General features: G+C 40.3%; 2 protein-coding genes across 3 annotated transcripts in view; one reads left to right on the top strand and one right to left on the bottom strand.

Moving 5' to 3' along the window:
- TTK (TTK protein kinase) overlaps positions 1–10463 on the bottom strand; it is a 119822-nt gene extending 109359 nt beyond the window's left edge. For both annotated transcript variants that reach the window (XM_035297701.3, XM_035297703.3), the window contains exon 1: positions 10186–10463. The gene's annotated coding sequence lies outside the window, so the exon portion shown is untranslated. The remainder of the gene's footprint in view (positions 1–10185) is intronic.
- Positions 10464–10567: 104 nt separating this feature from the next.
- The window catches only part of ELOVL4 (ELOVL fatty acid elongase 4), a 31234-nt gene continuing 23042 nt past the window's right edge, over positions 10568–18759 (top strand). The window contains exon 1 of the mRNA XM_002746756.7: positions 10568–10951. Within this exon, the coding sequence (XP_002746802.1) occupies positions 10852–10951 (100 nt within the window). The 5' untranslated portion in view covers positions 10568–10851. The remainder of the gene's footprint in view (positions 10952–18759) is intronic.

Raw genomic sequence — 18759 nt, 5'->3', positions numbered from 1 at the left:
TTGACCTGTAAAGAATAAAGATTGGGTGTACATATTAGGTGACACCAAAATAATGAATATTATGTAAAAAATTTGCAGTTGTCATTCTTAGGAAAGGAATAGCCTATGCACCTTAAAAATATGCATCAGGGATTGCAAAGCTGAAAAGGCATTCTGATATCTAATTCTGGTGGAGGTGGTAGTGGGCGAACCTAACTTATTCCCAGCATGCAATATGCCTGGTTGAACATTATTATAAATTTAGTCAGAGACAAATAGCAAACTGAGAAAAATATATTTTCAACATATATAGCAGACAAACTGTGAACAACTTTATTATATGAAGATCTCTTATAAATCAATAAGAAAAGTAGACACAACTAATGGAAAATGTCTAAAGAACTCAAACAGGCAATTCTTAAAAGAAGGTAAAATTGCAATAAACATGATAATCTGTTAAGCAACAATGAAATATCAATATTTACCTCTCAGACTGGTAATGATTATGAAGCATAAATTCAGTAAGGAGAATGGGGTGGGGAAACGAGTACCTTTTCATCAATTTTGGTAGAATTGTGAATTGGTACGTTTCTGGAGGTTAGGTGGGCATGCTGTATCAAAATTTGTAAATTTAAAACCCTTTGGCCGGGTGGAGTGGCTCACACCTGTACTCCTACCACTTTGGGAGGCTAAGGCGGGTGGATCACGTGAGGCCAGGAATTTGAGACCAGCCTGGCTAACATGGTGAAACCCCATCTCGAATAAAAATATAAAAATTAGCCAAGCATGATGGCACACGCCTGTAATCCCAGCTACTTGGGAGGCTGGGGCATGAGAATCACTTGAAACTGGGAGGCAGAGGTTGCAGCAAGCCAAGATGGTGCCACTGCACTCCATCCTGAGTGACAGAGTGGGATGACATCTCGAAACAAAAACAAAAACAACAACAACCCCCTCCCCCAAAAAACCAAAACCCTTGACCCAGAAATTTCCCTTGTAAATATTTACGCTAAGAGTTATTAAACAAGTACACAAAACTGTATACGGTGGACACTAATAGCCAAATTGATACAGTAGTTCAAATTTGAAACAATCTAAATGCTCATCTATAGGGCAAATGGCTGCATAAATGAGGGTATATCCACATTATGGAATATTAAGTAGTGGATATTATGTTGAAAAGTATTCCTTATATATTAAGTTTTTTAAAAAGCACATTATAGAATAGCATTATAAAAATAATCATCTGTGTTAAGAATAAAAGGCTTATATAGGCATAAAATTTATTTAGGATGGGAGATAAAATTATGGGGGGATTTTCATTTTGTTTCATTTTTTGTTATCAGTGTAATGTATTATCAGGATAAACTATGTCCATTTAAATAAAATAAAAATAATTCATACAAGGTAACAAAAAAGGAAACATCTTTAAAAGTTTGAACTAAACATATCTCGAGAGGGACGACTCAAGATGGCGCTGTGAGAACAACCCAGGATTGAGGCTCTCACTGGATGCGCGGAGTAGGTGAGTCAGGGACGCATTTCCAGACGGACCTTTGTTGCCACAGAACGGGGAAATTCCCAGATAAAAAACAAACGCAGGACGCCAGCCAGAGATCTAGACTGGTGTAGCCAGCAGCTGGTGCGGCTGCAGCCCACGCCGGACCTCAGAGGCGCTCCACAGAGGTCCGCACAAAAGCGCACTGTTCCGGGTGCCCTGTTGAACTGGCAACCTGAGACCTGAGAGGGCTGAACTTGAGACTGAACAGGACTTGAACAGTGAGCCAGCCCAGGACAAAGCGTTAGGGGTAGCGCAGTGCGACAAACAAAACGGGATTCCAAACGCTCGCTGTTAGGAGGTTACCTGAAGGCGCAGCTCCGTGCGGGAGGGGCGTCCGCCATTACCGAGGCAATCAGCCCCTACTGAGGTACACGCCCATTGCTGAAGCAGCCTGCCGTTGCCTAGGCAACCCGGTACAACAGAGAGACTCCACCGCAGGGCGGAGCCCGCGGCTGCAGGGCGGAGACCACAGAAACAGGGTAAACCTCACACCAGCAGGGCGGAGCCTCGGCAGGACAAGACTGCCTCCTAGCTGGGCAGGACAACCCGGCAGACACTCAAAAATAAAGCACCAACACCTTCAGAAAGAGCAGCTGAGAAAAAAAGGGCTTTTTTTTTAGTTCTGTTGCAGCAGAACTAAACATAGCAGCCTAACAGCCCTGAATGAACATCAGAGCTCACAGCTCAGCACTTGAGCTCCTATAATGTACAGACTGTCTCCTCAAGCAGCTCCCTGACCCCTCTATATCCAAAAGACTGACATTTCGCAGACATCATTCTGGGACAAAGCAGAAAAAGAAACTGGTAGCATCCCTACTGTTCTGCAGCTGCTATAGGTGTACCCCAGACAAGCAGGGCCTGGAGTGGACGTCGTACAGCAAAGGGGCTAGACTGGTGGAAGAAAAACCAAGTAACAGAAATACTTCATCATCAACAATCTGGGGGTCCACCCAGAGACCCAATCGAAAAGTCAGCAACTACACAGACGACAGGTGGATAAATCCACAAAGATGGGAACAAACCAGCGCAAAAAGGAGGAAAACACCCGAAACCAGAACACCTCGCCTCCTAGAAAGGACCAAAACTCCTCACCAGAAAGGGAACAAAGCTGGATGGAGAATGACTGTGACGAAATGACGGAATTAGACTTCAGAAGGTGGATAGTGAGAAACTTTTGTGAGCTAAAAGAACCATGTTTCAAATCAATGCAAAGAAACTAAGAACCTTGAAAAAAGATTCAAGGAAATGATAACAAGAATGGATAACTTAGAGAGGAATATGAATGAATTAAAGGAGATGAAAAACACAATACGAGAACTTCGCGAAGCATGCACAAGTTTCAATAGCTGAATTGACCAAGCAGAAGAAAGAATTTCAGAAGTCGAAGATCAACTCAATGAAATAAAACAAGAAACCAAGATCAGAGAAAAAAGCGCAAAAAGGAATGAACAAAGTCTCCAAGAAATGTGGGACTATGTGAAGAGACCTAACCTACGTTTGATAGGTGTACCAGAATGTGACGAAGAGAATGAATCCAAGTTGGAAAATACTCTTCAGGACATCATCCAGGAAAATTTCCCCCACCTAGCAAGACAGGCCAACACTCAATTGCAGGAAATACAGAGAACACCACAAAGATATTCCGCAAGAAGAGCAACCCCAAGGCACATAATCATCAGATTCAACAAGGTTGAAATAAAGGAGAAAATACTAAGGGCAGCCAGAGAGAAAGGTCAGGTCACCCACAAAGGGAAGCCCATCAGACTCACAGCAGATCTCTCGGCAGAAACTCTGCAAGCCAGAAGAGAGTGGGGGCCAATATTCAACATCCTTAAAGAAAAGAACTTTCAACCCAGAATTTCATATCCAGCCAAACTGAGCTTCAGAAGTGAAGGAAAAATAAAATCCTTTGTGAACAAGCAAGTACTCAGAGATTTTGTCACCACCAGGCCTGCTTTACAAGAGCTCCTGAAAGAGGCACTACACATAGAAAGGAACAACCAGTACCAGCCATTCCAAAATCACACTAATTGCTAAAGAGCATCAACATAATGAAGAATCTACAACAACTAACAGGCAAAACAGCCAGCTAGCATCAAAATGGCAGTATCAAATTCACACATAACAATACTAACCCTAAATGTAAATGGACTAAATGCACGAATCAAAAGACACAGACTGGCAAATTGGATAAAAATCCAAAACCCATCAGTGTGCTGTATCCAGGAAACCCATCTCACATGCAAGGATACACAATGGCTCAAAATAAAGGGATGGAGGAAGATTTACCAAGCAAATGGAGAGCAAAAAAAAGCAGGAGTTGCAATTCTCATCTCTGATAAAATAGACTTTAAAGCAACAAAGATCAACAGAGACAAAGAAGGCCATTACATAATGGTAAAAGGATCAATAAAAAAAGAAGAGCTACAATCCTAAACATATATGGACCCAACACAGGAGCACCCAGATACATAAGGCAAGTTCTTAAAGACTTACAAAGAGACTTAGACTCCCACACAATTATAGTGGGAGACTTTAACACCCCACTGTCAATATTAGACAGATCAACCAGACAGAAAATCAACAAGGATATCCAGGGCTTGAACTCAGACCTGGAGCAAGCAAACCTGATAGACATTTACAGAACTCTCCACCCCAAATCCACAGAATATACATTCTTCTCAGCACCACATCACACCTACTCTAAAATTGACCACATAATTGGAAGTAAAGCACTGCTCAGCAAAGGAAAAACAACTGAAACCATAACAAACAGCCTCTCAGACCATAGTGCAATCAAGTTAGAACTCAGAATTCAGAAACCAACCCAGAACCGCACAGCTGCATGGAAACTGAACAACTGGCTCTTGAATGTTGACTGGATAAACAACGAAATGAAGGCAGAAATAAAGAAGTTCTTCGAAACCAACGAGAACGAAGACACAACATGCCAGAATCTCTGGGACACATTTAAAGCAGTCTCTAGAGGAAAGTATATAGCAATAAGTGCCCATATGAGACGAATGGAGAGATCCAAAATTGACACCCTATCATCAAAATTGAAAGAGCTAGAGGAGCAAGATAAAAAAAACTCAAAACCCAGCAGAAGACAAGAAATAACTAAGATCAGAGCTGAACTGAAGGAGATTGAGACACGAAAAACCCTCCAAAAAATCAATAAATCCAAGAGCTGGTTTTTTGAAAAGATCAACAAAATAGACAGACCACTAGCTAGACTGATTAAAAAGAAAAGAGAGAACAACCAAATAGATGCAATAAAAAATGATAAAGGGGAAATCACCACAGATTCCACAGAAATTCAAACCATCATAAGAGAACATTACAAACAACTCTACGCACATAAACTAGCAAACCTGGAAGAAATGGATAAATTTCTGGACTCCTGTGTCCTCCCAAGCCTAAACCAGGAGGAAGCTGAAACTATGAATAGACCAATAACAAGGTCAGAAGTCGAGGCAGCAATTAAGAGCCTACCACACAAAAAAAGCCCAGGTCCAGACGGGTTCACAGCTGAATTCTACCAGACACACAAAGTGGAGCTGGTACCATTCCTTCTGAAACTATTCCAAATAATCCAAAAAGAAGGAATCCTTCCCAAATCATTCTATGAGACCAATATCATCCTGATACCAAAACCCGGCAGAGACCCAACAAGAAAAGAAAACTTCAGGCCAGTATCCATGATGAACATAGATGCAAAAATCTTCAATAAAATATTGGCAAGCCGATTGCAACAGCAAATCAAGAAACTTATCCATCATGATCAAGTAGGATTCATCCCGGGGATGCAAGGCTGGTTCAACATACGCAAGTCTATCAACGTAATTCACCACATAAACAGAACCAAAAACAAAAACCACATGATTATCTCAATTGACGCAGAGAAGGCATTTGACAAAATTCAACAGCCCTTTATGCTAAAAACCCTCAATAAACTCGGTATCGATGGAATGTATCTCAAAGTAATAAAAGCTATTTACAACAAACCAACAGCCAATATCATACTGAATGGGCAAAAACTGGAAGCATTCCCTTTGAAATCCGGCACTAGACAAGGATGCCCTCTTTCACCACTCCTATTCAATATACTACTGGAAGTTCTAGCCAGAGCAATCAGGCAAGAAAAAGAAATAAAGGGTATTCAAATAGGAAAGGAGGAAGCCAAATTGTCTCTATTTGCAGACGACATGATAGTATACCTAGAAGACCCCATAGCCTCAGCCCAAAAACTCCTGAAACTGATAAGCAACTTCAGCAAAGTCTCAGGATATAAAATTAATGTGCAAAAATCACAAGCCTTCCTCTACACCAATAACAGACTTAAAGATACCCAAATCAAGAACGAACTGCCATTCACAATTGCTACAAAAAGAATAAAATACCTTGGAATACAACTCACAAGGAACGTAAGGGACCTCTTCAAGGAAAACTACAAACTACTGCTCAACGAAGTCAGAGAGGACACAAACAGATGGAGAAACATTCCATGTTCATGGTTAGGAAGAATTAATATCGTGAAAATGGCTATACTGCCCAAAGTAATTTACAGAATCAATGCTACCAGATTTCAAACTATACTACAATGCTACAGTAATCAAAACAGCATGGTACTGGTACCAAAACAGAGATATAGACCATTGGAACAGAACAGAGGCAACAGAGGCAACACAATGTATCTACAACCACACAATCTTTGATAAACCTGTCAAAAACAAGCAATGGGGAAAGGATTCCCTGTTCAACAAATGGTGTTGGGAAAACTGGCTAGCCATGTGCAGAAAACAGAAACTGGACCCCTTCCTGACACCTTACACTAAAATTAACTCCAGATGGATTAAAGACTTAAACATAAGACCCAGCACAATAAAAACCCTAGAAGGAAATCTAGGCAAAACTATCCAGGACATAGGAGTAGGCAAGGACTTCATGAACAAAACACCAAAAGCATTGGCAACAAAAGCCAAAATAGACAAATGGGACCTAATGAAACTCCACAGTTTCTGCACGGCAAAAGAAACAGTCAATAGAGTGAATTGGCAACCAACAGAATGGGACAAAATCTTTGCAGTTTACCCATCTGACAAAGGGCTGATATCCAGAATTTACAAAGAACTCAAACAGATTTACAGGAAAAAAACAAGCCCATTCAAAAGTGGGCAAAGGATATGAACAGACACTTTACGAAAGAAGACATATATGAGGCCAACAATCATATGAAAAAATGCTGATCGTCACTGGTCATCAGAGAGATGCAAATCAAAACCACATTGAGATACCATCTCACGCCAGTTAGAATGGCGATCATTAAAAAATCTGGAGACAACAGATGCTGGAGAGGATGTGGAGAAAAAGGAACACTTTTACACTGTTGGTGGGAGTGTAAATTAGTTCACCCATTGTGGAAGACAGTGTGGCGATTCCTCAAGGCCTTAGAAATAGAAATTCCATTTGACCCAGCAATCCCATTACTGGGTATATATCCAAAGGACTATAAATCGTTCTACTATAAGGACACATGCACACGAATGTTCATTGCAGCACTGTTTACAATAGCAAAGACTTGGAATCAACCCAAATGCCCATTGATGATAGACTGGATCGGAAAAATGTGGCACATATACACCATGGAATATTATGCAGCAATCAAAAATGATGAGTTTGTGTCGTTTGTAGGGACATGGATGAATCTGGAGAACATCATCCTCAGGAAACTGACACAAGAACAGAAAACGAAACACCGCATATTCTCACTCATAGGTGGGTGATGAAAAATGTGAATGCATGGACACACAGAGAAGAGTACTAAACACTGGGGTCTATTGGGGGGAAATGGGGAGGGCTAGTGGGAGGGGGAGGTGGGGAGGGATAGCCTGGGGAGAAATGCCAGATGTGGGTGAAGGGGAGAAAGAAAGCAAAACACACTGCCATGTGTGTACCTATGCAACTGTCTTGCATGTTCTGCACATGTACCCCCAAACCTAAAATGCAATAAAAAATTAAAATAAAATAAACACATCTCATGGAAAACATTGTTAATTCTACGTTAATCAAGCACCTATATTATATGATGGCTATAATGTGGGGGAGGAGTAGTGAGTAGAGTAAAACAAAAGACTGGAACTGATAGTAGTTAGTATTGTCAATGATTTTCTCCATTTTCTCTAAGTAGCATCCATTTAGCAAAATTTACTTATAGAAGGTTTAGTCTTTCTTTGCTAACTATTTAATCAGGTTATTTCTTTTTACTCCTGACTCAACAGGCTTCCAGGTTCACTTTTCTCTAAAAGCAGAGGTTCCTGACAGTATTACCAACCTCTGGAAAGGTAGACTAGGAAAAAAAAAAACCAGATAGCTTGATTTATGATGCTAGCCCTGTATGGACTGTAAGACATTTAAAAATATTTTGTACTGGGCATGGTGGCTCACGCCTATAATCCCAGTGGTTTTGGAAGCCAAGGAAGAAGTATCACTTGCAGGCAGGAGTTTGAGACCAGCCTGGGCAACACAGGCAGTTCTCCTTCTGTACAAAAAAAATAAAAAAAAATAGCTAAGCATGATTGTGCAGGCCTGCAGCCCCAGCTATTTAGTAGACTGAGGCAGGAGGACAGCTCCAGCCCAGGAATTCGATGTTGCAGTGACCTATGATTGTGCCACTGCAATCCATCCTAGGTGATAGACTGAGACCGTTTCCAAAAAGAAAAAAAAAGTTAGTTTACATAAAAAAATGTATTATAAATGTCCTCTCCCTCAGGTTTTGTAGGTAAACTGTATCCTATTTACATTTGATCCACATGAAAGAACTCAAAATTTTGATGCTGTTATTGCTTGTATTTGCTTTTATTCTGTTATGATGCTACCAAGATTTTGGTTAGATGGCTGTCATTCTAGGTGGCAAACATAAAGACATGCAGGTTTCCTTCCCTTTGCACAACTAAATTAGGTAGGCTTTGGTTCTGGGCAGTCACTGGTATTTATAAACCACTTATTCATGACAGGTAATAGGGTTCCAGATTGGGTACGTTTTATGCTCTGGTTCTGGGTGTATTTAGACACTGGGTGTAAATGTACACTGTGTGTATATTTAGACAGCTCATAAATGTAAAAGGAACATTTTACAGGGAGAGTATGGACACAGTGATATCTGTGTAACCGCCATTCCCAGCTGAAGGCTATTTCATCTATTATTTTCTTATACGTGACTGGCGCCCCCTAGTGAATAGGGACTTAAGATAGGCTCCACTGTAGAAGAAAGACCAGGGAAATGCCCGAAGCTGTTTTAACAATTTCACCTGGTATTAAATAATAATATGCTGAGGTGTTGCATGTGTGAATGGAGGTATGGGTAGGAATCTATTCTCCCTAAACAATCCAGGATTCCACAATAGAGAAATAGTAATCAAATTTTTAGGTGAAGCTCAAACTAATCAGAACTTTGCTAGATCATCACCGTAAATGAATTGATATTTATCCACTCCCTAAATGAAAAGACTTGACTGCATTTCTTTTTTTAATAGCTACTAGAATCCATTACAAACAATTTAGAATTGAAACTTGAGAAACTGTCACTCCAATCCAGAAAACTTCAGTTTTGCAAATATATTTGACAAACTAATAAATTACATTTTATTTTGTCAATTTCAAGAATAGGGCATTTAAAGAAGTCTGTGGTTGCTTTAGTTCTGCAATAAAGTTTCTGCCACTCACAATAACCCTTATTGTTCTCTGAAAGGCAAATGTTATATTTTTGTCATCATAAATATATATTAATTACTATTTAGTAATTAATAGTAATTACTGGGTTAGGTACTCGTCAAGCAACCAAAAATAATTATTACCATCTAGGATGCTTCCAATATAAAATATAGACAATACATAACTGGGTCAATTAGGAAACAGATCGTTTCAATATGATAAAAGATAGTATCCACATTAACAGTGTGAAAGGGCAGGAACAATAAGACACTTGACTCAGTGGTCTTTAAAATGTGGCAGCCAAGATGAGCAAGTGGAGGAAAGGTTAAACAAGTAGGTGACACATGTAAATAACAAGTAGATGAAAGGGTTATTGGACTATTCTTTAAAAATCTTATTTTATGTGAGAAACCATCAAATTATGAATTGTAAGTAGTGTATTTTTGTTTTCAAGGATAGGCTCTCCTATACCTTATCTAAACAATTTTTCAAAATAAACAAAAATTACTTTGTTTTCCTCTCTCTACTAAATTGTCCTTTGCCTCTTGAGCGATTACCTTTTTTAGATTCACCTCAACTTCTTTAGGTTCAAGCAGACTTCACCTGTAAGCCCCTCTCGGTTCTCCCTCTTTTCTGAACTGCTAATGGCCTAATTTAGCACAATTATATTGCTTTGTTCATTCCATGTATATTAAGTCTACAGAACACGTTCAAGCATTCATTCAATTACATGTTAATTTGTTCTGGGTAGACCCCAAAGTCTATTCTCCAGCGCTGAAACATGGAAGACAAACACCCTTCACTTCTCCAGAGAAATAACACGTGCCCTTCCCTTGTCATGGTGACAGGCATGTGCTGGTGGAGGTCAAGGAAAGAGGAACAAAAGTGAAATCGAGGTGAATGTCAGGTAAGGACCAAAGCACCACGCCTACCTCATCTTTGCCACAAAACACCCATTCTTCCCGTGTCCTGTTTCCCAGGACATATCCCGGACGGATGCAAAGTCACCCGTGGGTAGGCGGTGAACTCCTCCGCAGGGGCCCAAGCCCGGAAGAGGGGCGGAGAAGGCGGATGGGGAGACCCGCGCGGGGAGGGGGCAAGCAGCGGCCCAGGTGTCCCGCTCCCGCGCGACCGGAGGCGGGTGGGGGGGCGCGCACGGCTGCGCGAGCCCGGCTCGCGTCGCACCTCCGAGCGCAGCATCCTAGCACTCGCTAGTCCCCGCACTTGGGAGGGAGGAGGGGCTGCCGGCCCCCCGCCCCCGCGCGCTGCCACGTGACGCTGGCGGAGAAGATTGGAGCCGCTGCAGCGCGAGGCGGCAGACTGGTGCAGCGCAGGGCGCTGGAGGCTGGGGCTCCTACACCTCCTCCTCTTTCTACCAGGAACCTTGACGACGCCTCCCTCTCGGCCCCACTCGTCTACGCCGCTGCTGCCGCATCCCAGCCGCCGCGGCAACCCGAACAGGAAGAGAAGACGCAGTCGGGCCCCCGCCGTTAGGGGTCCCCGGCCGCCACACGCCCCTTCGGCCGCCGCCGCCTCGAGGTCAACCCTCTTGCGGGGTCTCCGCTTTCTCCTGCCGCCAGCGCCCGCTCATCGCCACGATGGGGCTCCTGGACTCGGAGCCGGGTAGTGTCCTGAATGTGGTGTCCACGGCGCTCAACGACACGGTGGAGTTCTACCGCTGGACCTGGTCCATCGCAGGTAAAGCCGCTGACTTCCCCATCCTCGCTCGGTCCTCCGCGGAGGTCACCGGTCTCCTGCTCTTGGAGCGCCAGCCCCGGCCCGGTAGGCCCCCGCGCCTTGCGGCTTTCGGAAGCTGCGGATCAGCTGAGGGGCCGGCGCGGGCATCGCGGTGGAGCACTGGTTAATCTGATCCGAACGTTAAGGCCTACCCTCCCCCCGACACTCGCAGGGTTTTCCTCTGAGCTCCCTCCATCTCTCTTCAGCTCTCGGATGCGGGAGCTGACGTATCAGATGGAGCCTGTGCAGCCAAGAGCTCCTCGCAGGAGCCGCCCCACCCTATGCTCCCCTATCCCCCGAGCTCGCCTCACAGTTCTTTCCTGTGCAGAGGATTCCTTTTAACATTTAGTCCTATTTTGTATGGAGACCGGGCTAGGGAGGAGGCGGGGTGGGGGTGCTTTGGGGCAGCTGTCTTTTTGCTTCTTCAGCCTCCTGGTTGCTTTGACACAACCCTGATAATCTTTTCTTCTATCTAACTCCATCTATAGTATAATTTGGACTGAAAAGTAAAGTAACATTGTTTGGCTCTTTGAACCTTGAAGAATGTTAGTTTCCGAGGCATTTTCAACAGCAAGTATGTTTGAAATGATTGTTATGGCTTTGCGCACTGCAGTGCAGTCAGGAGGAGGAGGAGGCTCAAACACCAGGGAAGAAATCAGTCTTTAGGAAGGGGGTTTCTACAGCAACACCTAGAGGTTGTCCCAGATGCATATATACATACAGTTCTTAAATTGGCAAACTTTTCCTTTAGCTGTTGCAGTTAATTTGGCAGGGCTGTCAATTGGTTGATTTATGCAGCTTTCCTAGTGCCCAATCGTGGTATTATGATATTTTTACATTTTACTGTTATTTCTTCATTTGTTTCGCTGCTTTTGACTTTGAAGCATTTAAAAGTTTTTGAAATCCAAAATAAGGTTTAAAGGATTTCAGAAATGAATTTACGATGTGAATTTTTCTAGTTCTTTCGCAGTATCACACTGCATCCCAGCAGTGAAGGATATTAACATTCCACCTTGTGACTCGGCCGTCCCTACTTCGAAATGAAAATGTATTCCTGTAGTTTTTCTGTTTATTGTTGTTAGAGTAAATTAGATAGTGGTTACAGCATGAATATAGTCCGATAAATGGGGCTTATGTTGTGGGAAAAACATTTGCTGGAATGTTTTTCGTGTGAGACAAAATGATTTTTTGACATTAATACTGCGTTCACTTTTTGAGAAAAGTATGTTCTTTTTCAGAAGATCTCAACTTTGACACTGGGAAATAAGCTATTAAATAAGCCATTACAGCTGAAAATGTTAAAAGGCAGTTTTAAATGGAGTTTTTCTTCAAGTTTTTTTTTTTTTTTTCCTATGTGCTGTTACACTGACACTACACTGTAGCTGCAAAAACCAGGAAAGACGTTCCCTTCCCTTCATCTCTGTGACTTAAGTTCTTTAAACATTGCATCAGGGCTTCCCATTACACAATTGTATAGAGCTGAACATCAGACAAGTTCTTTAGCAAGTAATTGCACTTCGCATACCTTGGAGTTAGACACTGTCGAGATCCTCCAATCTCCATATAGCCAGAGCCACACCCGGGAGTTCTCAGTCCTCTCATTCCTATCCTATCCTGGAGCTTTCCCGTCTCTTGAGTCTCAGAAGGAAAAATTGAGAGCAAAGGTAGAATACACCTTTCTGTGATGGTGAATTTCTTCCTAATGATGTTTATGTAAACAACAACAACAAATGAAACAGGAAATTTTGTGCAGTTGCCGCATATGAAAGCTTGCTACTAGGCTTTGAAGGGCATCTAAAATAATATAATATTAGAGGCCAAGCCAAGCCTGAGAAGTGAGAGTAGCCCTAGAACACAAATGACCTCTCACTAGCAGGCCCAAGGAAGGTATTTGCCTATGCTTTGACTATCCACTTACGAAACCTGAGACTGCTTCCTTGCTTTCTGTAATGAGCTACCTTATGTAGGCAGATGGTATTTCTTAACCAACAGAGAGGCTTAGTGGATATAGTCTGTTCTGCTGTACTGCTGTGTAAGATTTTTCAGGTTTGGGCCAAATAGATGTGAAGTCTGTGGTGTCCCATTTACTTTTGCTCTCCCTCTTTCTATGCTCCTCACGTTCCTTTTTTTGGGGAGACTCATTCACTCTGCCCTGATTCCACCTCTTGGAATAATTTGATGAAAATCTGGGTGGGGGATATCAAAGTAGAAAAGTAGCTTATCAGATGAAGTTAAACAAAAGTTGGTGAGTCAAATGTTTGGTAAGAAGGGGAAACAAAAATGGGCAGGAAAGAAAGATGGTCTTGAGAAATAGTGATGAGTTTGGTAAAAGGATGCAAATGATTGAGGGAGAGCAAGAAATGAGGTAGGTTCCTTGTCTTTGCTGCTGTCATTCCTAGTGCTGTATTTACTGCTGCTTTCATTCTCTTTTATTAATTCATTAAATATTTCTGTCCATTGAGGTTTCTACCTAAGTGCAAATAAACTATACTTGGTACTGTCACACAGGAATAGTTACAGTAGAGTATATTTATGATCCAAGAGATTTCTTCCCTAGGGCAAACAGTTTCTGGAAAAATGTCATTTTGTGCTGTTATATCAAATGGTGCTGTAAATATTTAAACATATCCAAGGCAATATCTGAAAATTGGGCTTTTCAAAGGCACATATGTAGCAAATATAGAATATGGTCCATAATATGTTAATACCAAAAATGTTACTTTTACTATAGTATTAACACTTTGTACATTGCAATTGAGAGTTTGAAAAAGGTGTACTTTTAGAAAAACAACAAAAATTTTTCTCTATATTTTTAGGCATTTTGAATGAGGAAGTTAGGGTTGATGTATATTAAAGTATAGGCTGGTATAGGGCTTTATACCAGTTGTTAGAGTAGGTATTCCAGTGTCATCATGTTAGTTTTTTTCTTCTATCCTTCCACTTCATGAGTACATTAAAATTATTAGGATTGGAGTCCTAGGCTCAAAGTATATAAAATTGTATATACATTTTTTAAACTGATGAATCTAAATATTCCCCAATCCACATTATTCATTTATTCATGCTTTTAATACGTTTGATACCTTTTGGCACACCTGACATTTAGTGTATAAACACCCTAGAGAGTTAGTAGGATGCTTACAGTAAAGCCAGGCGTCTCCTGTGAGGCCATGTATCTTTTGACCATCTGTTTCTAAATAGCTGTTGTCCACAGGGTATGGGAGCTGTTGTTGGTTGGGGATGGTAATGGTTGGCATTGGCCCTCTTTTCACATACAGTACCCCACATTTTGGTGAGAAAAATTGTCTGTTTGGTAGTTGCAGTTAGAACATAAGAGGCCAGCCTTGCTGGGTTCTTGAATTCACTTTGCAGGGGTTAGAAAGGAGAAGGGATGAGTGATACAGGAAGAGGGAGAACTGTAGAATGATGACAAAATGTGAAAGCCAGGCTTATGATATCATTCATTCTTTCTATATTTACTTGCCACATATAGGCACACTACAAGGCCCTGGATAGGGAAGGAGGACACTTGGTCACTGCCCTGATGTAGCTGGCAAAGTCAAGGGGGTCACTGTCATTCCCCTTTCCTTGGTATCATGGTCTGGAGGCAGTGTGATCTGCCAGGCTCAGGCCTAGCTAGGGCCAAGGGAAGGTTAGAAAAGTCCTTCCCTGCTCTTCTCATCTCTACTTCTCCTACCTAAAAGGAATGTATATACAGGCTGTTTTTAGAATATTTTAGCTGTTTCACCACAGTTTGCTTTTCTCTGCCCTTGAATGAGGAGTTGATGTAAGTACTGTCAGAGTATTTGAGGGAGGCAAACTAGGGCAAGAGGTGTCAAAGACAAGAAGAACACCTTGACTGAAAACCATGGAAACTGGGAAGGTGCTTAAGGGCCAGGCCAGTGAGTCTTCCAGGTTTGATGAAACTGGGGGCTAGTGGGAGGGGATGTTTAACAGCTCAAATGAGCTGAAGTAAAAGCAGGTTTGTCTTAGGGATTGCTAGGCCCTAGAGGAGCATGTATTTTAAATATTGTACAGTATGCCTACATTAATTTTATTATTTGTCACAGTTATTTTTTAATTTTTTATTTATGTTATTACCTAAAATAGATTTTCTTTGTTTGGCTTAGCCTGGTAATGTACTATTCTCCAAGTTGTAGGCAGCTAATTAAAAAAAACTGTAAAACATCACCAGCTCCTAACATGGGATCTCCCTTGGTCACTATTTTCAGTGAGGTCCTAATTATCCTTTACTCATAAGCTCCCTGAAGCCTCTGGGAGGTCCATGCCATTTTAGGATTTTTTGTTTTTGGTTTAGTTTGCATTGTCTTTTCCTTCACCATAGTCTGATTTTTGGTGGCAGACTGCTAGGCTTTAATGGCTAATGCTCTTATCTGTTCCCCAATGACAGCATGCAGTAAAACATCCTATTGCAGATGGAATTCCAGGAGGGTAAACAATGCAGATCCTAAAACTGTTGTTAGGACACATTTTTAACTGTTTTAACTTAGACTTTTTGACTTAGGAAGACAAAGTTTTAAGAGTTATGCAGATAATTATATCAGATGGCACTTTTGTAATCTTAAGAGCCATAGAACACTTGGTCATCCTTTAAAAGTTCAATTTGTTTTCTTATTTTTTTCTCAAGCCCTGTGGATAATGTCATCTGTAAATGATTTAACGTTATTAGCATAAGTATTTTTCATTTATTGAGCCACTTATTCTGAATTAGGAGTGTATTAGCACATAGAAATGAGTAGTGTAAGAGTGTCTAACTTTTTTTACTTTAGATGGTTTTTTTTTTCTCTTAACTATTAGGGCATTTTGCCTATTAACTAACAAATGTGCTATTGTTTTATTTTCCACTAGAATATATATTTTAAAATCATATGGGTTTGGATTTCAGTAAGGAGAGGGGAGGAAACACTTTAAAGCTAAGGTCCATATTGGCTTTCTAGCTTGATGAGTCAGTATTCCCCTGCCCAAAGACCTGCAGCTCTAGCCAACTGGAATAACTCTCTGACCCTTGAGTAAAACATATACGTGTCTACCTTTATGTTTCTCATCCCACCATTCCCCTTGCCTTTACTAACTTTTCCCTGTTTATCTCTCCAGATACCTTTTACCAGAGCCAAGGTACAATAGGCCTCCTTCGCAAAACCTTTCTTGTTCATGGTACCCTGGAGCAAGTTGTTGTCTCACAGGAGCTCATTGTCTTTAATAATTACTCACTTATATCCTGTGCCATTCCTTCAATGACCCTAGTCTTGAACTGTTTACACTTTAGTTATTATTTACCATTTCACTTCTTTGTATTTTTCTCTCCAGCACCCGAGATTATCACATGTATTTTTTGATTTGATTTGTAGAGGAGATGACCGTCTTAATCTAGCATAATTTTGAATCATAATATGGTGTGGTTGTGAAACACGGATAAGATTTTAGACCACACTAACTTACAAAGGTTTTTGTGTTTGTTTTTAATAGAGAGGGGGTTTTGCCATGTTGCCCTGGCTGCTCTTGGTGTCATGTGATCCGCCCACCTCAGCCTCCCAAAGTGCTGGGATTACAGGCATGAGCCACTGTACCTGGCCAGAGAGTTTTTTTTTTTAAAGAATGATTTTTTTTATCAGTTGGTCATTAATTCCTTTGCTGTTAACTAAATTTAATGAATAAATCAGACCAATAGTCATTTAGTAGCACAAAACAGATATAAAATGAGGATTTTAAGAGACATAAAATCAGATATAATTGTTCTCTTCTCTTCATTGTCTGTGCAGAATCATTGCCATGTGTGAAAGTGAAGAGGGCAGTGCAGTATAGTGAATGGTAAGAATTCTGAATTGGGATTTAGATGACCCAGACTTTAGTCCTGGTCTGCTGCTGATTTGTTGTGAGAGTTTGGACAAGTTTCTTTGCTTTCTCTATTCTCAGCATTGTTCATCTGTAAATTAAGAGGTTTAAATTAAGAGGTAATCTGTAAAAGTCTGGATACAGATTTTTGGCTTTCTAGCCAAAAATACAAGTCACTTTCTTGGACTAGGTAAAGCAATTTCAAATATACATTTATCAGGGATTCGGAAACCTCATTTTATGTAGCAAATAAAATCTTTCCCAGCAAAACTGTTTAAACACTGCCTAAATAGTATAAATAACAGATTAATATTTTGTCCTTTTTTACTTTTTAAAAATCTGCTTTTAAGAAATAGGTAGAGGAATAAACAAAAGTATACCTATATTTAAGCAACTGTTTTGAAATAGCACTGTTTTTATTGCTGTAACACTGTATACCTGTTTAATTATCTAGATTCCTTGAATAACCAAAAGCCAACTATTTTATCAAAAACAGTAGCAATGATATTAAAGAATAAAATTATCTCAATTATATATTACATTTATTTTGTGATACTCAGGTTTTGAGGATGGCATGTTATGTAGTTTCAGGCAAGTTCTTCATGACTCTGGGTCTCTTCTACCTGTACCGTGAGAAGGTTGAACTACATAACCTTTAAGGCTTACTCTACTGACTCCTTATAACATCTCCTAAAACAGTGGCCTGGAAATCAGTCTAAACTCAGTCTTCATATTTTTCCAATAGAAAATGTGAAATTTTTACATACAACATTACAAATTATTTTCTATTTTAGATACTTTATATATGAGCATTTTTTACTTATGTTTAGAAGTATGACTTAGGATTTTTATAAAACTGATAAAAATATGTAGGTCTTACAGAAGAGAAAACAAAAGAAACGAAATGATATAAGTATGCTTTTTAACTAATCAAAATACAAATTTTTGAAATGTTTTGCCATATATTTTTCTTCTGAAATATCATCATTTGTAAACAAATACCTTAGTATGATATTTTATTTAGGATTATATTGCATTAGAATAAAAATTTTGGAATTTGAAAGACAAATGCATTAATCCATTGAGGTAATCAGTTATTCACTGTCAGGTATAATCGCATAAAACCATTTGTGATTTTTGAACTGCAGAATTCCAAGAAGCAAGCTTTTCTGTTTTCATTTTTATTCATTTTTCAAACAAAAACTTAAGCACAGATGTATGTTAACTAATTTTATATATTTTTTCATACTCATGTACATAGCATTGTTTATAGTACTGAGGAGATGAAAACAATCCAGACATCCATTGATGGATAAATGGATCAACACAATATGGTATATACACACAGTGGAATATTATTCAGCCTTAAAAAGGAAAGAAATTTCAACATATGCTACAACATAGATGAACCTTGAGGGCATTATGCTAAGTGAAATAATCCAGTCACAAAAATATAATTATGTATGTGGCATTATGGTTCCACTAACATGGGCGCTCTAAAGTAGTCTTAATTCAGGCTACGTCCAGTGGCTTATACCTATAATCCTAGCACTTTGGGAGGCAGAGCTCAAGGATCACTTGAGCCCAGGAGTTTGAGACCAGCATGGGCAACAAAAAAATATTAAAAATTAGCCAGACATGGTGCTGTGTGCCTGTAGTCTCAGCTATTCAGAAGGCTGAAGGAGGAGAATCACTTGAGCCTAGGATGTCAAGGCTTCAGTGAACCATGATTGTGCCACTGCACTCCAGCCTGGGTGACAGAGTAAGATCCTGGCCAAATAAATAAAATGTAAATAAATAATAAATAACATAGTCAAATTAATAGAAACAGAAAGTAGAAAGGAGTTTGCTAGGGCCTGGGGTGAAGGAGAACTGAAGACTTGTTTAATGGGTATAGAACTTCAGTTTTTCAAGAT

This window comes from Callithrix jacchus, chromosome 4 (assembly GCF_049354715.1).
Source record: "Callithrix jacchus isolate 240 chromosome 4, calJac240_pri, whole genome shotgun sequence".
Lineage (NCBI taxonomy): Eukaryota > Metazoa > Chordata > Mammalia > Primates > Cebidae > Callithrix > Callithrix jacchus.
Note: the sequence above shows the minus strand (reverse complement) of the source record. Positions and strands in the feature narration are given on the sequence as shown.